A 23,915-nucleotide genomic window follows, 5' to 3' on the forward strand; every position below is an offset into this window, starting at 1 on the left:
TGCAATGGGAAGCCCGTTATCAATTGTGGCAAATTTGTTTATGGAGGACTTTGAGGAACGTGCATTGGAGTCAGTGACCTTGAAACCTGCGTGTTTTTTCAGATGTGTAGATGATACTTCTGTTGTTTGACCTCATGGTAGTGAGAATTTAAACCGGTTTTTGGAATACCTGAATTCAATCCACCTGAATATTCAGTTCACTATGGAGGTGGAAAAGAATGCATGCCTTCCCTTCCTTGATGTGTTGGTCAGAAGGAAGACTGATGGTACATTGTGACATTCTGTTTATAGGAAGCCTACTCACACTGACTTGTATCTGCGAGCTGATAGCTGTCACCATCTGGCTCAGCGTGAAGGAGTACTTTATACCTTGGTTCACAGGGTCCACGTTATCTCAGACCCTGAAAGTTTGGCAGCTGAGCTATCACTTCTCGAAGTCACCTTTCGTCAGAATGGTTATAGTGAGAGGCAGATCAAACGTGCGTTGTGCTGTCAGCCGTATGTGCAATGGGTGAGTGACGATAGCAACGAAGTGGCATCTAAGTCTACGGTCTTTTTGCCTTATGCAGGAAGGATTTCCAACAGGATTGGCCATATTTTGCAGAAATATTATGTGAAATGTGTTTTTCGACCACCTTCTAAGATTAAGGCCCTGTTGGCGTCCGTAAAAGGTGATCCTGGTTTGCGTAAGGCTGGTGTCTATCGTATTCCTTGCAGTTGTGCTATGTCATATATTGGTCAGACAATCAGGACTGTGGAAGACCGGTGTATTGAACATAAGCGTCACACGCAGAACATTGCCTCGCCACCGGTCATCCTATGGAATACAATACGGAGATTCTGGCTTGCACGTCCAGCTATTGGGATAGTGTTATTAAGGAAGCTGTTGAAATCAGACTATCAAGCAACCTTATTAACAGAGATGGTGGATTTTGTTTAAATGCTGCTTGGAATCCGGCTCTGTCTCTTATTAAAAAAAAAGGAAGAAGAAGAAGAAGAAGAAGAAGAAGAAGGACAGAATTAGTGCTACCTCACCTGTTGATTAATAGTCACTATCGATATTTCTGATGTTGGTTATCTGTGGTTGTGTGTTGACTCTGCGGTTACTTTTTGTGTGTGTGGTATCTTCCTTGTTTCTCCTCTGTGAACCGAGGTATTAAATACCCTTGCACATTGCTTCCTCCTTGCAGCTGTGCCTTGAGAATGGCAGGGTGTGCTCCTGTCGAAATATTGGCGGTGGTCGACGACGTCACCTGGCAGCAAACCCGTAAGTTATTTCATCTTCTCAATATCATACCTCCAATCTCATCTCAGTCTATGTCCTCTTCCATATCTATGACCTTACCCTCATTTCCCTTATACAGCTCCTCTATATATTCTTTCCACCTTTCAGCTTTCCCTTCTTTGCTTTATATTGTTTTCCATCTGAGCTCTTGATATTCATATAGTTGCTTCTATTTTCTATGAAGAGCTCTCTTTAACTTTCCTATAGGTTGTATCTATCTTTCCCCTAGATGTTTTAATCTCCTCATATTTGTACTCTAGCCATGACTGCTTAGTCATTTTGCTATAAAGCTAGACAAAAAGAGTTTAATAATAGTTAGCTTGTACATGCCACCGAACAGTCATGTAGATTAATTACTTCGACATTTAGAAGAACTTCTGTATTAACTCTCAACATATAAAAAACAGAATGTACTAATAGCAGATGTTAACATAGATTCTGTATGCTATAATGTAAATTATCTTAGGTATTCCAGCGTGTAGCAGTGCCATATAACCATGTCCATATAAATTGGTCACTAATCAGAATAACACTTGGCTCACAGACTTGCATACCGATCATGTTGTTACAAATTTAAATAGATGGTGAAAACTCTCTCTCGGATCATAGAGCTCTAGCCATCAAAATTAATACAGAACACAAACTAGTGGCACACAGCGACTTGCTCACTTATAAATAAAAACTGCCCATAATAGGATTATGGAGGACCTTGGAAAATTACACTGGCAGAGGACATATAGATACTAGTAAAAAGAGTTTTTTTTAACAAAATATTTAACCAGACTTTTAATTGGGCATTGGTATGTCCAATGGCAAAAACATTAAGAAAATCTCACTATATAAAAAAATCTTAAAATTCCTCCAATAATCACATATTAAGGGAAGACATGAAGGACCCATATACACTGAAGAGCCAAAGAAACTGGTACACCTGCCTAATATCATGTAGGGCCCCCGGAAGCACGCAGAAGTGCCACAATGCGACGTGGCATGTTGCATGGACTCTACTAATGTCTGAACTAGTGCTGGAGGAAATTGACACCATGAATCCTGCACAACTGTCCCTAAATCTTTAAGAGTATGGGGGTTGGAAATTTCTTCTGAACAGCGTGTTGCAAGGCATCCCAGACATGCTCAATAATGTTCATGTCTGGGGAGTGGAAGCCTTTAAACTCAGAAGAATGTTCTTGGAGCCACTCTGTAGCAATTCTGGACATGTGGGGTGTCACACCGCCCAGATGGAATTGGCGAAGTCCATCGGAACGCACAATGGCCATGAATGGATGCGAGTGATCAGACAAGATGCTTAAGTACGTGTCACCTATCAGAGTCATAAAGAGATGTATCAGGCGGCCCATATAACTCCAACTGCACACGCCCCAAAGCTTTACAGAGTCTCCACCAGCTTGAACAGTCCCCTGCTGACATGCAGGGTCCATGAATTTATGAGTTTCTCTCCATACCTGTGCAAGTGCATCTGCTTGATAGCATTTGAAACTAAACTCGTCCAGCCAGGCAACATGTTTCCAGTCATTTAACAGTCCAGTGTTGGTGTGGACAGGCCCAGATGAGGCATAAAGCTTTGTGATGTGCAGTCATCAAGTGTACACAAGTGGGCCTTCAGTTCTGAAAGCCCATATCAATGATGTTTTGTTGAATGGTTTGCATGCTGACACTTGTTGATGGCCCAGGAATGAAATCTGCAGCAATTTGTGGAAGGACTGCACTTCTGTCATGTTGAATGATTCGTTTCAGCTGTCATTGGCCCTGTTCTTGCACAATCTTTTTCAGGCTGCAGTGAAGTTGGAGATTTGATGTTTTACCGGACTCCTGACATTCATGGTACACCCGTGAAATGGTCATATGGGAAAATCCTCACTTCATCGCTACCTCAGAGATGCTGTGTCCCATAGCTCATGCGTCGACTATAACAGCACGTTCAAACTCAGTTAAATCTTGATAACCTGCCTTTGTAGCAGCAGTAACCAATCGCACAACTGCGCCAGACCCTTGTCATCTTATATAGGCATTGCCGACTGCAGTGACTTATTCTGCCTGTTTACATATCTCTGTATTTGAATACGCATGCCTATACCAATTTCCTCGGCACGTCAATGTACAATTCTGTCAGCATGTCTCCTCCAAAGAGTTCAGAAGCAATTTGACCAGAAAACTGGTGAGTACCAAGCCAAATTCAGCACTCGTCAAAGTTGTATAGAACAAATATTCTCGTCATTTTTATCTGTTTTCCATTCCCTTAGTTGCTCTAAATTCGTGGAGGTATGTACCATCTATGCAACTAAATGAAGGCAGTTTGTTTATTGCCATACACGTTTCACTTCTTTTATTTGGGAAGCATCATCTGTGGTAATTTCCAGTGCTGTTCACACGTGTGTGCCCCTAGAGATGTATTTGTTAGTCTTCATACTCCAGCTGGTCGATTTCTGGCATTCTTTCATCCACATTTGTCACATTGCATATTTCAATTTCACTTTCCATTTGGTGATCAACATATGTGAGTTGCATAGATGGTACATACCTCCACGAACAAATATTCTGTTTAAAAAACAACATTAAAATACACATCACTAAGGAACAGCCTTATCATATGCTCCTTAATGCACAAGGCATATGACTCAGTACATTGGAAATCTCTATCATCCTCGAAGAATATGGATTCGGCCTGGAAACCTTGAATCTGATCAAAAGAATACTCACCAACACAACTTCCAAAGTAAAATTCATGGATGAGTTGTCAGAACCACTTCTGATCAGAACTGATTATTGACAGGGCAATGGACTGTCTCCTATCATCCTTAATCTGCTTTCGGACAAAGATAAACAAGATTGGGAAAAAGAAAATAGAAACAAAAACTACTGAAAACCTATATGACTTGGAAGACCTAAAGAAGGACTGAGCGAGGTGGCGCAGTGGTTAGCACACTGGACTCACATTTGGGAGGACGATGGTTCAATCCTGCATCCGGCCATCCTGATTTAGGTTTTCCGTGATTTCCCTAAATCGTTCCAGGCTAACGCTGGGATGGTTCCTTTGAAAGGGCACAGCCGACTTCCTTCCCCGTCCTTCCCTAATCCAATGAGACTGATGACCTCGCTGTTTGGTCTCTGCCCCCAAAAACAACCCATAACAACAACCTAAAGAAAGACATCCAAATCTCTTGTCTAGCTTTCAGATACAATCTGCAGACAGTGAGACAACAGAAATTAAATAGACAAACTTTCACAGAATGGACTAATAGAGTTGGCTCAAAATATCCATCCAAAAAAAAACCAAATTCATCTGCTCAAAACATTCTACTCAAAAACTGATCATATAATATGGAGAAATTGAGAGTGTTTCACGATTCAAGTATTTAGGCAAAATCCTTGAATGTATAGGGGGAAAGACAAAGACACACAAAATTCAGATGCAGAAATTTAGGAGAGCTTATGGTGACATCTACAACAAAAAATATATGTCCATATGCACCATATGCATGGAAATCAGGCACTAAAACACAGTTATGAAGCCTGAAGTCTTGTGCAATAGCAAAACACTTACACTCCCCAGAAAAGGTTATCTAGAAGGTACTAGGAAAAGAAGAATGCAGAATTCCAAGCAAGATACTCAGCCCAAAAAGAACTGAAGATAAATACAGACTACAATCCTGAGAACAACTGTGAAACTATCTAATCTCATGGCAGGCATTAGACAAAGAAGAGTGAAATTTTATGGGCACACCCACAGATTGCAGACAAGACTCACTCACAAAATTGTGATTCACACAGAACACCTCCTGCACCCAGCAGACCAACAAGTGTTTAGAAAAGGCTTGTGCATGTTCGTAAGACATTTTCAACAAAAACTTACATAGCTAAAAAATTAGCACATGGGAAGTACTGTCAGAGACTGAAGTCACCACCAGGTGACAAAAAAAAAAGTCTCCAGACAAAAAATGGCTACTGCTTGGAAACTCTGAAGACTGAAACATAATAGCTCCGAAGGGTCTAATAAGATTCCATTGCACATAATAATAATAATAATAATAATAATAATAATAATAATAATAATAATAATAAGACAGTTGGAAGAACTTTGAAAAGGGCACCATGAGAGTCTGTGGAAAATTCTAGAGCCCTGGAGGACTACTGTTGGAACTGAAAGAATAGGAAAGATGAGGAGCTGTACAATACACTGGAGAGATCATGGACACCAAATGGAAATTACGGTTGAAATTTTAGGGAAACAAGGCACGAATAGACAAAAAACAAACAAAGCAACAAGATCTTCAATTACATCACATAATTGACGTCCATCTCTAAGAGGGTAGGAGAGGTCAAAAAATATAAACAAGAGATCACTTGAAGAGAGACTACTAAACAAAAGGTCCATACAATACATTTCCGAGGAAGAGAGAAAGAATGAAGTGGTTCTGGGAAGAGAGGAAAAAAACAAAAGAAAAGCTAAGAAGTCTTAAGTTCCATGCAATCCATAGACTGCCAAATGCAGAAGAAAGAATAATTATTATTAAATTTTTAATTTTTCCTGCATCAATATTGTCACCAATAAATTAAGCAGATAAGGATATCTATGGAAAACAGAGTGAAGCTATCCTAAATAGCAGCTCTAGAAATTTATAAGAATCTTGAGACTAAAAAAATCTGAACTACTTTTTAAAGTACCTTTTAACTTACCGCAATTGGAAAAATAAACAAATAGAAATAGAAGAACCGACACCAGGTATATTTAACTGCCTCACACAGTTCTACAGATATGTGTCAATCATTTTGTACTAATACGCACATTTTTTTTATGAACAGATAGTGTTACTTCTCACACACTGGAAGTGAAAGAGAAACAATGAGTGAAAAAAAATAATATTGAAAATGACAAATTGGCTTGAAATCATTGTAACTTAGAGGTCATAGAGCAAATGAAAAACAAAACATCAAGTATCCTACAGCCTTACTAGACATGTTATTTTGTTCGATGATGCAACAAATGGAAAACAAACCATAATAACAGTCTTTCACAAGGCTGTACAATTTCAATAGAGCAACAGGCCAGCACTACAGGAGAGTATCAATATCAGGCAGTTTCATTAATTGTATATGAGCCATGGAAAAACACTGCTGTTTTGAAGATCGCGCCACAGTGCGTTGTGTGAAGCAGTCGTCCTCCATTTCTGGCGGTGGCGCCGCTGTGGCAGTCACAGCTTTAGTGTCTCCCTCTGGTGGAAAAGGGGAAAGGTTGCCTGTTCACGTGCATTTAAGGGGCGCTATGAGCTCACAAGTGAGTCAGTTGCTCAGCCGGCTCAGTGTGGGGCGGTCAGTCCGGGGTGCTAGTATGTGTTAGGCTGCCAGTCTGCTTGAGTTTGTTCAGGCAATGGTCACTGGTGGTTGGATCTATCGGTTGGTTGGTTGTGCACCGAGACACAAGATGACTTGTCCGTCTCTAGCGTCGGCGCATGTGAGGTCGCCACGTCAGTCCAGTGGGCCGCGCCGTATACCAAGGGGTAGTGGCTTTGCGGCCGACACGAGAACAGATGGGAGATCGGCGTGCCTTCCTGCATCCGTTGAAGCGGCTGGCAGCGGACGTTTTGGGAGAGCGGTTTGGGGGTGCTGCGCCAGGTCTTCGCCAGACATCACAGTTTATTAGAAGTTAAGTGATTCGTGATATGTTGTTTCATTTACTTGTTGAATTCTAGTTGTTTTCTTGGTCAGTCTCTCATCCCCAGCTTGCTCGTCTCTCTCTCGTCAGCATTTGTTAGGCAGTTACTGTCTGTCTGCCTGTCGGTCTGCCGTACGTTACAGCTGCCTCTGTCATGTTTGTCAGATTCGGTGTTAACGAATTTATTGCTTGAAGTGTAACGGCCGAATTCCTGAAATATGTTTTTATCTTGCCTATAACCTTGAGAGGCGGTATATGTGTAATGTAGAGCATGTTTGGCTAACCTTGTATGTTTTATGTAAGACTGCATTTCATGGGTTTTTATTTAAATGGTTATTTTAGTATATAAAGCTGCCACCCTTCCACCGTATAAGTTTTTTTATAAAAATCAAGTTGCACCTTCGGTGGCAAGTTAATCTTTTAATGTTAGTGTTTTGTACCATTTCCATCCCTCCTACGGGGTGCATAGTTTATGTGCTTGTGTGAGTTGTTAAAATTTTTAGTTTAAAGTAATCTGGTGTGTTGCAAATTTGCACCAGTGTAGTCTTTCAGAGGTTGTTGTGAGCAGTCGTGACTACGGCTGTGTTAAAAGGGAGCGGTAAGGTTCTCAGCCTGAAAGCTCATACTGTCAAAAAATTTGTTCTTTCTGCCTCTGAATAAATTGTAACTTGATATTTAGAGAGTGCTTTTTGATTATAATTTTAAATCTGTTTAAAAAAGTTTTAGGAATAAAATTTCCATTTGTTGAAAGAATTTGATTTGTTTTCATCAGCTAATTTGATTTGTTTTCATCAGCTACCTACTGGCAACTACTTCCACACTCACATAGTGTGATTAAATGTGTTAATGTACTTGATGAATCACTAGTAAATAAAGTAAATTCTTAAGAAAAAGTTTTGAAAGTAAATTCACGTTTCAGTATAATTATCACTGTCCTCTCCATTAATATGGGGACAACAAAGAAACAATGGCTGGCCAATAACCACTAAGTACTGCTCACAGACACACATTAAATAACAAACTGATATCACTGATATCTTTAACAATGTAAATAATAAATTTTTGACAGTATAATGTAACTGGATAGATAAAAAATCTACTCACCAAATGGCAACAGGAGAACACAGATTTAAAGAAAAGGCATTACATATGCAAGCTACCAGAACCTGTGGCTCCTTCTGGCAGAAGGGTTGAAGGTGAAGGAAAAGGGATGAAGAAAAAGGACTGGAGAGGTTTAAGAGACAGGGTAGAGTTTGGAAAAGTCACACAGAACCCTGAGTCAGGGGAAACTTACCGAATGGGATGTCTATCATCTGTCTGGCAAGTCTCGTCTGACCTGGGGTTCTTACTGATCTTCTTTCCCCTTCTACCCTTCAGCCAGAAGAAGGAGCCACTGTCTCCAAAAGTTTGCACACATAATACCTTCTTTCTGATTGTGTCCTGCTGCCGCTTGGTACGTAGAATTTTTTATCTACCTAATTATATTAAACTATATCTTTAGGCTTTGCAACACTGAACTCCTTTCTTAGGGAGGAAAGGAGGGTAGATTGGTGAAGGTCAAAAAGAAGGAGAGATCACTCACCTCGATGAGGGGAGACAAAGATGAAGTGGAATTTTCAGACAGTGGTCCAAATAATAAACAGATGATAAACAAGAGTACCACAGAAACCAAGAAGAAGACTGGCAGAAAAGAGGTAAAGATATGAAAAGGAAAAAATACTTGAGACAATTCTAAAATAAACTTCCACTTTATACAAGAACCATAAAGAAAATTTTTTGAACTTTGTAACTAATCACAATTTTTATTTAACGAATAAAAACAACATGAGTGCCGTGTAACAGTGCATAATAGTTTATATTCATTCAACAATTAATATCCACCTGTCCCAAAAATTAATTTCAGAAATCTCTGCGCATTCAACCATGTTATTCCTGATAATTCTGGGAGAACTGGTTTTGATCACAGTTTTTAAAAGCAAATACATGCTGTTACAATGACCCACTGATCAGGTGATTGGAAGTTTCAAAAACAGGATTTTCAGTCACCTCTATAACATATAAAAAACCTGCCAGCACACCAAAATATGTAGAAATTTCAAAATTATAATTTAAGAGCTTGTATTTTCGTATAGAAACTTTTAATCACCTTTAACCACAAAACAGTAAGTTAAAACAACAGAAAATCCTGGATGCAATAACAACAGTGCTATGAAAAGGGCAGACTGCTACTCACTACATAGAGCGTGTGTGCGCACCCACATACGCACGCACACACGCACGCGCCCCCCCCCCCCCACACACACACACTGTGACCCCCCCTCCCCCCCACCCTACACACACACATGTACGCACAAACAAACCTGTGGTACAACAATGGGCACCAGCATGGCACCATCCTATGCCAAAATATTCAAGGACCATCTAGCGGAATCCTTCCTAACCACCCAAAATACCAAACCCCTCACCTTGTTCAGTTTCACTGATGACATCTTCATGATATGGACTGAGAATGAAGACACCCTATCCACATTCCCCCAGAACCTAAACACCTTTTCTCCTATTCACTTCACCTGGTCCTCCTCAACCCATCTAGCCATCCCATACCCCTACAACAGACCTAGATGCAAGAACTATCCCATACATCCTCCCACCATCTCCTACTCCAGTCTGGTCACAGGCATCACCTATTTCATCAAAGGTTGTGCTACCTGTGAAAGCTTCCATGTGATCTACAATCTAAGCTGCAACCACTGAGCTGTATTCTACACAGGCATGATGACCAACACGCTGGCTGTCTGCACAAGCAGCCACCGACAAACTGTCGCCAAGAGTCAGTGTGCTTCATTTTAATGACTGCTTCACAGCCTGTGCCATTTGAATCTTTCCTACCAAAGCCAGCTTTTCTTAATTGTGCAGGTAGCAACTCTCCCTGTAGTATATCCCACATTCCCAAAGCAACCCCCCCAAGATCAACTTTCCCTAGTCGCTGTTCTTTATCCACCTATCCCCACCCTTGCTCCCACTTCAGCACTACACAATGTTCTATTCTACAAGTGCCACTAGTAATCTTTTTCTCTTCTCTACTTCTACTCCTTTTCCGCCCCCTTCCCACTCCTCCAAACTTTTCACCTGCACCTAGCAAACCTACCCTGCCACCATCACATCCCTGTTTGCTCCCACAAGCAGCATTACTACTTTCTCCCCTACCACTATCCTTCTTCTTCTACTTCTCCCCTCCACGCTCTAGCCTCCTCTTCTCTTTATCCCCACCACTTGCAGATTGCTTCTCCCATCAGGTGCAGTTCTCACAGTCCAGCCTCAGTGTGTGTGTGTGTGTGTGTGTGTGTGTGTGTGTGTGTGTGTGTGTGTGTGTGTGTTTCAACTTCAGAAGAAGGCCTTTAGGCCAAAAGTTCAAATGTGTTTGTCTTTCTGTTGGGCCTATCTGCAACTCAAAATCTCCTCTGTATGGTGAGTAACAGTCTTATCCTTTTCATAGAATTAAAACACATTTTAACATATATAATACAGTTGCTTATTTATGTGTACGTCTTTTGTCACAGAAAGCATCAGATACAGTAACACCATACACACCAAGAATAAAGTAACTATCTCGGTACAATGTAAGATGCCATAGCCATATGCCAAATGAGCTGTTTCAGGAGTGATATGCGTACAGTTTCGTGGGAGACACTGGAATAGTAAGAGTGAGATGGTACCATAGATATGTCACTTTTAGTCAACAAGCACTGACAAACCTTTACTTCTGGCCAGTGACGATATTGGTAGGTATTTTAAAACAGCGTCAGGTTTGATTCCCTGGCAATTATTGTGCCTCATGGCTGATGTAATCCAAGACAGAAAAATAGGTCTGCATCGGTCATTATCTCATCTGTGTTTGAGTGCAGATCTAGATTTCAGCTAACAGTGCATCTGTCAACAGTGCTATAAAAACATATAACAGTATGTAACTGCACAACTGGCATTTTGCACAACTGTGACATGGTACTTGGTTGGTGTGCTTTTCCAATGTCTGATTTTAGTGTTATTTTGTATTTGAAGCACTGATGATAGATGCACTGTTAGCTGACCTTCTTTCTGTCCTGGAATAAAACAGTGTATACCATGGGTGAAAAGACATACAAAATACACAAGCTACTTATAACTGCCACTATGCACATTATCACATCTCATTGTCTTCCACTTGAGTGTAAACACCCCCCCCCCCCACCCATTCCCAATTACTGCTCCAACAGAAAGCAAATCAACAATATGTGCCCACGTATGTTATTAATTTATCACATGATTAATTCACCATCCCACTTTGCATGGTTTCCTTAACTATCGAGTCAATAAATGCCTGAGAGCACTTTGTCCCATTAAATCTTCAGGAAGGGAATTCTGAAAGGATCATAACTGTAAATTCTCTTTCTCTCTTGTGTACAGAAACACAGCAATGCACAAGTAGATAATGAAACCCCAGGGTTTGCCGAGGAAGATAGTTGTAATAGTTAATTAAATCAAGTAATTGCAATGCCTTACAGCACGTATTACTTGGAAATTTTCTGATAAGTACTCTAAACATTTTAAATAATTGCTTTGATAAAGAATGATTTTTATAAACTGGTCCTTTCTATAAATTAGTAGTGTAGGAATGTGACTTTGTTTACCTTTTAATCTGAAAATACTTCACTGTTCTTGGAAACCAAATCAAAGAAAACACAAGGGTGATTGTATCCAATATTGTGTTTATGTTTTATGGTGAGATTCTGTGCACGACTCACATGTCGACAGCCTGTCCATAGCCATCAGCGTCAGGATACATAGCCGAGTTCAGCAGCTCGGGAGCCAAGTAGCCAGGTGTTCCACATATATCTATATACATGCAACAGGAACATAGACTAAGGGAGTCAGGCAGTTCATTATTACAGGAAGGATACAAGCAATAATTTTATACTGATTGTGCTGCTCATTTAACAGAGAACAACAAACACTGGTGGTGCCATCTGATCATTAAGAATACCAATTTAGTCATTTTGACTTCTGCAACACCTCAGAATAAATTTTCCTCATTGCTTCTAATAAGATGATATAAAGAATTAAAAGTGAGAAATTAATTGCCATCACACTATGAAACTTGATATAACCATTAAATGACTAGTTGACAGTGGAAATACACAGGCAGCATAATTACTAGCATTTTAGTTTCTTTCCTGTAGCATCTGGTACAAGAATAAGAATATAATAAAGCAAAGAAGAATTACCAGTTTCCATTTTCCTAAATCATTTAAGACTGTTCATTGGATTAGAAGAAACAAGTTCAAGTTCTCTTGCTCAAGAAATGAGACATTTCACACAGTATCAATGTATAAGCTCCAAACACAGTCATGTATGATTTTTGGCAACTACTTTACATCTCTTGCTTTTGACATACAAAACCTCATTAGAGACTAACACAATTTCTCTTTCCTCTTCTTTGCCTCCTCTTCAAATTTGTTGCACCCATTGGTCTCAAACATATGTAATACTTTTGATTTTATGTCCAACTTATCAAATGCATTGTAGCATTTTCTAAAAACAAAATCAATAAAAATACACAGGCACCACTGATAATTAGTCACTTTCGGATCAGACTGACGAAATAAAAAGAAAAGGCAAGTACGAATTTGTATTTTATCGAAAGGAAATTTGCAATTACAAGGTATCTCATACTAAGGATAGTATCTTCATGAAGTTTAAGGAAAACAATACACTACAGCCAAGACTGCCTGGTTTGAAGGAAGGAGGAAGAAACTCAGTTGTTCCTGCATCCACTGTAAGTTAAATCAATGGACAAAATGGACGAATCCAAATTTTTATATTTAATGTGCACCTGAAAAATAGCTTACTTCTCATAAAGTGTAAGATTTTTATTATCTGGAGATGATAATTATTGCTGTAATTATCAAAAAAATATTTTTTACTTTTCCAGAGAATGAGTTTTGACACTCTCACATGCCCATCCTCTGATCCACGTGCTACACAGGAAGGACGGAAGGAACGAAGACTCGGTTTAATGTCCCATCAACATTGAGGTCATTAGAGACAGAGCACAAGCTCGATTTGTGTCGAGGATAGTGAAGGAAATCGGCCGTGCCCTTTCAAAGAAACCATCCTGGCATTTGCCTGGAGTCATTTAGGGAAATAGTGGAAAACATAAATCTGGATGGCTAGAAGAGGGCTTGAACCATAGTCGTCCTGAATGTGAGTCCAGTATGCTAATCACTGCACCCGCCACCTCCCTAGGTGCTACACTGTAGGAACATGCATTGCCACTCTAACATTTTGGATAACTATGACTCCAAATGCATATCATTCTCAATTACAAGTAATAAGCATGCAGACAGTTACTGTCTGTTGATCCCTGAATAGTTGGCATTGGTGGGAATGGAGCAGATGGAGACGGGACAAAGACTTGTGTCTCAAGTACTTCAACATTAAAAGGGTTGGCTTCTACAACTACCAACTAGAAGTTCAAGACTTTAAAGTCTATGGGACTGCTGAATAAGATTGATATAGTGTCCCTATCAAAGACTTTTGTTCCAGATATTTCTGTTCATGACTAGGAATCGGGGAGGGGGAGCTACGACATATTTGGTAAAAGCTCACTGCAGCAGTTCTGGAGATGAAACAGGAGACAAGTTAACCACAGCAGACACTTACGACAGACAAAGGGCACTAGATAGGGAAAAATCCACCAGTTAAAACTGAAACTGGTATTTTGGTTCTGAATAACTGGTATTTTTTGGTATTTGTTTGGTCTACTTTACAACAGATGGTTTTTATTTTTACTGTAACCAACTAAAAGAAACGAAATATCAATTAGCCATAACAGCAGTGCTAAAATTTTTAGTTTTTCTTAAACAAACATTTTCTTAAAAAGTAATTTATATTCATAAAATTTGCATTGGTTTGAAATACTGTGTTATTACAGAAAATTGGAAAACTGATCAGTGCTATTTTAATAACAATGCTGACAGAAACAAGCAACAACCATACGGTGTAAGAATTGGTACAGCACTGTCGAGATAATAATATCCCCATTGCTGTGTGTTGTGGCTTAAGGTACACATGTACGTGCAGTGTTCAAGACTTGCCATCACCCAGTCTACGCGGCAGTCTCTCACTGTTGTCACCAGATACCCATTGTATTGCAGAATGGCACCAACTGTTGTATGGAAATATGGAGGGATGTAGCAATGAAGAACAATGTTTCATTTGCATTAAAAGATTAGAGATTTATCTGCCTTTTCTATGAAATAATAAAAGAGGATGGAAATACGGGTAGCAGCTATAAATTAAAAACTTAACAAAAATCTGTTCATAGTATACAACAGAAATATAAAGTAGCTGATCTGCTGCCTGTGTCTTCATAACATGCCTTTATCTGCTTGTAGCCCTCGAGAACAAACAAATTAACACAAAAAACAAAGTTGTTTGACCTCAGCTTTTACCCTTTCACAGTGACTATTTGTAATGCCCAATCAGTGGTATGATTCATGATTAAATGATTTTTTTGAGCAAGTTTCAAAAAATTAGAATCAACAGCAGAATAATGGTGATTTTTTGTAGTATCCAGCCAATTATCACTTTTGGAGAAAAGGGGCAAATGGCGGATAGACTAAGTTTCTTTTATTTGTCTATTTGATTTAATATTTTGACTGAGAAAGTCAAAATTTTTCACTCTTTGTCTGATTTCTATGTTTATTACTGGAAATAATAGGAATAAAAAACCAAAAATCAGTTATTTCAGAAACCAGTTATTTTGAGTGATTTTAACACTCACCTTAAACTGGCATAGAGAAAAACCAATATAAGTGAAAACTGGTTGTTTCAGCAATGACCGCCATCCCTAACGACAACATGCAGAAGGACCAGAAGCAGATCTTTAAATGCCGTCAAACTAGTAAGCAGGCAAAAGTTGAAAGCAGGATGGCGACACTTATCCAAACACAAAGGTGGAGATATGCTGAAATTAATGACCTGGTGACGAAATTCCGGGCAAAGAAGATTCAAGAGTATTACAACACATCTCTTATACCGTCATGGCTCACACAGGAACACACTGCATTGCTCTTGTGGCATCCTCATTATATTCCTGAGGTAAAGAAGAGGATGGCAAGGACATCAGCTTGCAGGCGTGATATCAGAAGTCAACTGCAACAACATGTGATCAACATGGGCTGCACTCAGCACACTTCCATAACCATGTCGCTATCCTGAAGGACTTTAGAGTATACAACCTACTATATTAATTTTTAATTTAAGTGCATGTCTTTTTTTTTAAATGTGAAGCTCCTGCATTTTACTTTTTAAGTTGGTTTTGATAAAGAGGTAACACAAATAAACCAGTGGTTCTAAATCTGAACATTTACATTACATATACTGGTTCAAGTATATGTACCGGTATGTTGACGGTCGTGTAAGTTCCTGCTCTTATACGAAATAAAATAAAATTATTACAAAAGTGTTTATCACTGGAAGTGTGCAACAGCACTGGATGATTTCTTTCTACATTTATGTCAACTGAAAGAACAATTTAAACACCTACACAAATAAGAGAATTCTTTCTGAACTGCTGCATCAAAGAATGTTTAAATCTTTCTATTTCCAGTGATTTTTCCAGAATCTAGAAGGTAAATTACTACGGCTATGATCACGATGTCACACCTACTACAAAAGGTTTAATGAAAATAAGACCTGCGGTATGAAGGTCTGTTATACATGGGATTCACATCAGGGGTGTTTAATGTTGTTGTGAAAACTTCACATCACCTCCTGAGTTACAGGTTAGTCATGCATTTATGATCAGTGCTGATAAAAAAATAGCATTTTAGAGTCACTCACTAATTTGTAGCACCTTGCCTTTCCCGTCCACGTACAAAAAGGGCTACAATTTTAAACGAAGTCAGAGTATAGCAGATAACTAAAAAACAAACTCCCTTTTAGAATGCTACTTGACAGCACAATAAAAATATCAGATTATAATAATGGTCAGAAGAATCTCAGCTGTTCAAACACTCTTCTGATTTCTAGCAACACTGTTGCCTCACCACTGAGTTTACTGAATACGCCTGGCTATGTGTCGGGGACATGAAGAGTGGGATGCTTTGTTCATTCTGTAGCACCAATATTTTTTTTCCTTCAATGAAAAACAAAATTTTTGTGCAAGGACACAAATGCCGGAGTGGTATCACAATATTTAATGCACTGCAGATTATGGAAGATGCCACGTTTTATCTGTATTATAATTAATTTTATATAAAAACAAAGATGAGGTGACTTACCGAACAAAAACGCTGGCAGGTCGATAGACACACAAACAAACACAAACATACACACAAAATTCAAGCTTTCGCAACAAATTGTTGCCTCATCAGGAAAGAGGGAAGGAGAGGGGAAGACGAAAGGAAGTGGGTTTTAAAGGAGAGGGTAAGGAGTCATTCCAATCCCGGGAGCGGAAAGACTTACCTTAGGGGGAAAAAAGGACAGGTATACACTCGCACACACGCACATATCCATCCACACATACAGACACAAGCAGACATATTTAAAGACAAAGAGTTTGGGCAGAGATGTCAGTCGAGGCAGAAGTGTAGAGGCAAAGAAGTTGTTGAAAGACAGGTGAGGTATGAGTGGCGGCAACTTGAAATTAGCGGAGATTGAGGCCTGGCGGATGACGAGAAGAGAGGATGTACTGAAGGGCAAGTTCCCATCTCCGAACTCCGGAGATGGGAACTTGCCCTTCAGTACATCCTCTCTTCTCGTCATCCGCCAGGCCTCAATCTCCGCTAATTTCAAGTTGCCGCCACTCATACCTCACCTGTCTTTCAACAACTTCTTTGCCTCTACACTTCTGCCTCGACTGACATCTCTGCCCAAACTCTTTGTCTTTAAATATGTCTGCTTGTGTCTGTATGTGTGGATGGATATGTGCGTGTGTGCGAGTGTATACCTGTCCTTTTTTCCCCCTAAGGTAAGTCTTTCCGCTCCCGGGATTGGAATGACTCCTTACCCTCTCCTTTAAAACCCACTTCCTTTCGTCTTCCCCTCTCCTTCCCTCTTTCCTGATGAGGCAACAATTTGTTGCGAAAGCTTGAATTTTGTGTGTATGTTTGTGTTTGTTTGTGTGTCTATCGACCTGCCAGCGTTTTTGTTCGGTAAGTCACCTCATCTTTGTTTTTATATATAATTTTTCCCACGTGGAATGTTTCCTTCCATTATATTGATATTATAATTAATTTTGTTAGACTTCAATTCCATAATGGTGCTTTCCTTTCCAAATTCTTCCCAAGTACACTTTTCTAATGTGTTAGTTTCCTTTCATAAAAAAAACACCAACTTTCCTGCAATACATAATCATTTAATGAAGGAGTGTCAACTTAAATGAACAATTTAACAAGAATTGTGGACACTTTTCACACAGAACTATACAACTGCTGGTTATTCAACATACACAAAATACAAAAACATACTTGAGGATACCAGACTGCACAATTATTTCAAAAGAAAGCAGAAACAATGTATGAATTACTACCATGACAGAAGTTATCTTTAACAGAGTTGTGAAGTGTAAGGTGAGATATCTCACACCAGTGTAAAAATACAGCTTTAAAAATGCATGCACATGTTTCTAAATTTATTTCACGGGCTTTTAGGGTTCACGTAATTCTATAGCACGCAAGATAAATGGAATCAATAGTGCAGAATATGAAGCAGAATATAACTATAAAGCAGCTGCAGAAAAGAAGACTTAACTGTATTTAATAGCAGAGATGAAGTAAGTATTATTTAATGTAAATATGTGATTACTACTCCAAAATGCTACTATAAAATGCTGCAATGTGCACATCTAACAATTTTTCAAGTTGATAAATGAGAAATGTTTCAATTTACAAGACCTGCCATTTCAATTATTGTAAAATATGGGTAATAAAATATTAGGTGAACTAGAGACTGATGAATGCTGAACACATACATCTTTAACAGAAACCAAAATCCATCAAGAGACTTCTGCGGAATTGTTTAAAAGTGACTGTCAGTACTGAGACAGTTTTGTTTTTCTTTCTTTTTCAGGTTTTTGGCTGAACACTGCACAAAATCTGGAATGTGATCAAACAAGGTACAGAAAATTTTGGGGGCAATGAAGTAATATCGAACTTGATAACACAGAGAATTTCTTTTGTCACAATAATACTAGTATGTGGCCATCAACATGATAATAATTTACAAGACACACACATTATTGCAGTCTATAGTATTATTGATTATACTGTCACAAAACAATGCATAATCAACAACACTGTCCTTGTTCCATGAACAAGCACATGTAAACAGCATTCACTATAGGTGGAAAACATCTTTGAAAATTCATCAAAGAAAGGGACATCCTACAGTGAAAATAATTTTTTGGTCAAACCACTGAAAGAATTTTATCACTCACAACTGCAACCACAGCTTTACAAATTAAATAATTGAAAGAAGTCAATTTGTTACTTTTCTTCCTGTCCAGAAACAGAAATACCTATCCCATCTCTTTTTACAACACCAACAAAGCTGCAACCATTGTCAAGACATTTGCTGAAGACTATATTCCACTAAATACACAGTATCACCCAATCTTCAAACAACTCTACCACTTCCTTCACTAAAGTTCTGTATATCTTTCACTGTGACCTGCTACGAGATTGTTGTTGTTGTTGTGGTCTTCAGTCCTGAGACTGGTTTGATGCAGCTCTCCATGCTACTCTATCCTGTGCAAGCTCCTTCATCTCCCAGTACCTACTGCAACCTACATCCTTCTGAATCTGCTTAGTGTATTCATCTCTTGGTCTCCCCCTACGATTTTTACCCTCCACGCTGCCCTCCAATACTAAATTGGTGATCCCTTGATGCCTCAGAACATGTCCTACTAACCGATCCCTTCTTCTGGTCAAGTTGTGCCACAAACTCCTCTTCTCCCCAATTCTATTCAGTACCTCCTCATTAGTTATGTGATCTACCCATCTAATCTTCAGCATTCTTCTGTAGCACCACATTTCGAAAGCTTCTATTCTCTTCTTGTCCAAACTATTTACCGTCCATGTTTCACTTCCATGCATGGCTACACTCCATATATATTCAATTAAATTTCTACTCCCTTCAACCAAAGTAGTATTGTCACCCTCTCAATCTACACAATATCTTAGTCCATACCAAGAGCAATCCTGCACATTACCTCTCCCCTCCTAGACAATCATGGTGCAAAACCTATCCTACATATTCATCTAACACCTTCTACTGTGGTTCAGCCAGGGGTGTTTCCTGTGAAAGCTCTAGCACCTAGTTGTTGAAAGTGCAGCACATCACAGCACATATGAGTTCAATGGCTGCTTCAGTATTAATGCCATATGGATATCTCTCAATTCCCCCCCACCCCTCTTTCTTAATTAAACTGTTAGCGTGAACTGTATAGGTAAGAACTTTTCCTGCAGCATATCTTACATGTTCAATATCATCCGTCCCATGCTCAAGCATTGCAATTACTCCAACCCCTCCTCCCCCCACACTCTGATTTGTGCACGTTATTTTTTATTTTCCAGAACTATTGTTGTTACAGCCACAGAGAACCATCTGTTCTGCCTACCATTACCTTCCCTACCTCCTCCTCCTGGTTCTACATTGCACATCTTAACTTTCCTTCCCCTGTCTCCCACCAGTTGCCTTGTTTCCTCTCCAACCAACCTGATGGGCAGGCAGACACTGGTGGATCACATGGCTATAAGGGAGTGGTTGCTTTCTCTCACTTGTGTTTATTGTTCCAATACTGGAACTATGTTACTGTACTTTGTGGTAAAAGTAGCAGGACACAGCAACAGATATGATACTTCAACTTTCTGAAACTGCATATCCAGTTTTCTTCTGGTTCAGTACACATACACACATAAATGAGAGACTTAATGTAGTAAGGCAAAGATTATCTGACAGTTTGCATTAAAAATAAAATCGACAAAACATTAAATGCAATCCAACATCAACACATGCTGTCAGAACTAATGGAAATTTAATTAGCTTCAGAAACGTAAATGTGCACACCTAGAGATACTGTGATTCAATGTTACAATTGGGCAATAGAGCAAGAAAGGGAAAACATATTCACAACACAAAGTTGAAGAGAGAACAAAAATACACATTAGTTCAACTTCTAAGAATTAATCGGTATGCAAGCAACTGGATAAACTTACAAAAGAAAGCAAAAATGCAATCTGAATGCATCAAACTGTTTGTAACAGCAGCAGAGCAACTAGGTTTATACAAAGAGAATGTGGGAAATATTCGGTAATGTAAAAACACAGCACTGCACTTTGCAAACTAATAAGTACATTAAATGATGTTAAAAGATAGGAAGGACAGATATAGAAGACTTCAATGTACCAAATGGCAGTTTATAAAGATTGAAATGGAAGCAAGTGAAGCAAACAAAATGTTACATTCAGGAACAATGCAGACACAACTTACATGTCCACGTCGTACGAGTAACCCTCTGCAGTCTCGAACATGTTGCACTTTAGCACCTCTGGCGCCAGGTAGCCTGGCGTACCACACAGGTCTGTACCACAAGAGTGCCTCACAGTCAACGATATATGCAATTGGAGGCAAGGCTAAATAAATTACTCCTACCACGTCTCTGCTACTTCACTACTGAAGCAGTGATGATCTCCATTTAAAAATGAATTAAAAAATATTCTGCCACATACCCTACAATAGATTGAGGCGAACTACAAAAAATACACCTTCTACTCCCTTTCTTCTGTATTACATTTTATGAAAACATGGAACTGATATAGTAATACTTACATCTTTATTTTTAATTGCAAAAATTTGTGAATATTTCAAGGATGAATTAGTTGCTGTTTTGTGAATCAAAACCGCTACTTTCAACCAGGATTGGAAACAGAATTTGTGGTTGCATAAATAAAATACCAAATTTCAATAAAGGTATTCATTCAGTGTTAATAAATTGCTACTCAACATGTTTTTGACACTTGAAAAAAATCGACATTTCCTTAACAATCATATTGTACAAGATATCACTTCTCAATTAAAAAATACTGTTCACAACACTCTGTCAACTCTACCAACTAATCATACTCTGCTGACAGCAGAGGAATTATATAACATGATGTAAGTTTTACCTCGTGCTATTAAACTGGCTTACAAACAGTTGTTTAACACACAGCAACCAATTCTTATCATATTACTTAATATTCTTGTCTGAGGGTAAATGAGCAAAACAGAATATCTGATTACATATTGCTTTCCCATATTATTCTGAGAGTTGCTTAGTATTATGGCCACTATTTTTTTAGATTGCAATCTATTTATGAACTCCTGTACTAACTAGAGAGATTCCATCCTCAAATAGAATAAAAATTTGGAACATTGCACTCAGTATTTTTATAGCATCAAAATCTAACCAGTAAAAACATCGCCTGTGTATGAAACGTAGAATACTACAGAAGAACTTTGATAACATTAGAAGATTACAATGATTTTTTCAACAAAATTACTGACAGTCCCTTCACCCTGGTGTTCATTTCTTAAAAGTTTAGCATGGGTGAAATTTCAATTAAAGACTGCAATCTGTATAGAAAATGGACTTTCTAATTATAGATTCTGATCTAAACAGGTAAGGCTCCCATTGTGAAGTTTCCAACTGGCACGTGCCGCACATTGCTCATAGAATTAATTTCCTGCAGCAGCAAATCTTCAGTTTTCTGTCTTTTTTGAGATTTTCAGCTTTTATGTTTTCCATATGAGCAGTAAAAAGAACTCAGATAAACAGCATTGGTGCTCCATACTAACTTCCTAATATATGACAATAATGATATTTGTGTGACATGATTAAATTAGAAACAGAAAAAAATTTACCTTTCCTTTTTAAAAACTGATCACTTTACAGCTCACTTGGGAGCTAAGTCTTTTAGCATAATGCAGATATTACATTTCAAAATGTGTAAGTTATCAAGAACTTCAATAGACTTATTTAGTATATTCCTGGAATAACAATTAAGGGAGCCGTGTTCTTTTTTCGTATTTTTTCTTTCACTCTTTCATTTATGAACTGCTACCTGAATCTAGATGTGTGGATTTCTGATGTTCGTTCCTGTCATGTAGCATGTCTAGCATAAAACTCATTTCCATTTAGTGTTTTGTTAAATGATAACTAAGACTACATTCTCCCTTTTCCATCCCTCTGCAGGCACTTAATTGTGAATGGCAGAATAATTGTATAGATGTAGATGTATATGCCATTAACTCCAAAAAGAAAATTTTATTTGACCTCCTTTATTTATTATTCAGAACATGTACTATTTTGTAATGCCATCTCTCTTTCTACATGAGCAACATTCCATATTAAGTGAAACAAAACAAAATCAGATCTTTATATTTACAGTAGGGAAAAACCAGATACTGACTGCCTGATCATGGATACAAGTTCCCTCTTTACTAGAAGAACTATTTGTGTGTCAATTAAGCTCTTATTACAATTTGATACACAGTAGTAATAGCAGTAGTAGCAGCAGCAGCAGTAGTAGTAGTAGTAATAATAATAATAATAATAATAATACACAAAATCTGCATTCCTTACTTACCAAATAACTTTTCACCTGGTTTTACAACCCTTGCAAAACCAAAGTCTGTCAATTTAATATTAAAGTTGTCATCCAGTAAAATGTTTTCTGGCTTCAAATCTCTGTGAACTATATTTTTACCATGTACATACTGCAAAGCTTCAAATAATTGCCGCATAATATACCTGAAAGATAAAGTGCTCACACTGAGAAATGTGAGAAAGCCATACATCAAAGGAACATAGCGATTATTACTTAAATAGATTACTCATTGTAAACAGTTAAAGCTCTTCTTCACAATCGTCATCTGTGCATACGATCTGTCAAGAGACAACATTTATATTCAGAATGAGATTTTCACTCTGCAGCGGAGTGTGCGCCGATGTGAAACTTCCTGGCAGATTAAAACTGTGTGCCCGACCGAGACTTGAACTCGGGACCTTTGCCTTTCGTGGGCAAGTGCTCTACCAACTGAGCTACCGAAGCACGACTCACGCCCAGTACTCACAGCTTTACTTCTGCCAGTATCTCGCCTCCTACCTTCCAAACTTAACAGAAGCTCTCCTGCGAACCTTGCAGAACTAGCACTCCTGAAAGAAAGGATATTGCGGAGACATGGCTTAGCCACAGCCTGGGGGATGTTTCCAGAATAAGATTTTCACTCTGCAGCGGAGTGTGCGCTGATATGAAACTTCCTGGCAGATTAAAACTGTGTGCCCGACCGATACTCGAACTCGGGACCTTTGCCTTTTGCAGGCAAGTGCTCTACCAACTGAGCTACTGAAGCACGACTCACGCCCGGTACTCACAGCTTTACTTCTGCCAGGAGTGCTATTTCTGCAAGGCTCGCAGGAGAGCTTCTGTAAAGTTTGGAAGGTGGGAGGCGAGATACTGGCAGAAGTAAAGCTGTGAGTACCGGGCGTGAGTCGTGCTTCGGTAGCTCAGTTGGTAGAGCACTTGCCTGCGAAAGGCAATGGTCCCGAGTTCGAGTCTCGGTCGGGTACACAGTTTTAATCTACCAGGAAGTTTCAACATTTATATTGTGTGAGTGTATGTATGTAGGTGTGTGTGTGTGGGGGGGGGGGGGGGGGGGGGGCACCACATAGCAGGAACTCTTACTTTAACCATTGCCTTGTAATATATCTTTCCCATGCTATTAAAGATAGTCTTATGAACTATAATGGACTAGGTTTTAAATGCATGGAGAATTCAGAGGGTGCTATGGCTACACGTACCAACACCTACTCGCAAAATATAAATCACGGCAGCAGTACTCGAGTCAGTGTGAGGTGATAATTCAAACCAGACA

At 38.9% G+C, this 23,915-nt stretch overlaps 1 protein-coding gene across 5 annotated transcripts in view; it reads right to left on the reverse strand.

Moving 5' to 3' along the window:
• LOC124711247 (phosphorylase b kinase gamma catalytic chain, skeletal muscle/heart isoform) overlaps window positions 1–23,915 on the reverse strand; it is a 133,248-nt gene that overhangs the window by 64,087 nt on the left and 45,246 nt on the right. For 4 of the 5 annotated variants that reach the window (XM_047241215.1, XM_047241217.1, XM_047241212.1 and 1 more), the window contains 2 exons: window positions 22,628–22,791; window positions 20,490–20,580 (listed from right to left, as the gene is read on the reverse strand). In XM_047241215.1, coding sequence (XP_047097171.1) covers window positions 20,490–20,580; window positions 22,628–22,791 — 255 coding nt within the window. Of the gene's footprint in view, window positions 1–11,737; window positions 11,829–20,489; window positions 20,581–22,627; window positions 22,792–23,915 lie in introns of all 5 variants that reach the window. The other variant, XM_047241213.1, reaches the window with a different exon arrangement.

Source organism: Schistocerca piceifrons, chromosome 8 (assembly GCF_021461385.2).
Source record: "Schistocerca piceifrons isolate TAMUIC-IGC-003096 chromosome 8, iqSchPice1.1, whole genome shotgun sequence".
NCBI lineage: Eukaryota > Metazoa > Arthropoda > Insecta > Orthoptera > Acrididae > Schistocerca > Schistocerca piceifrons.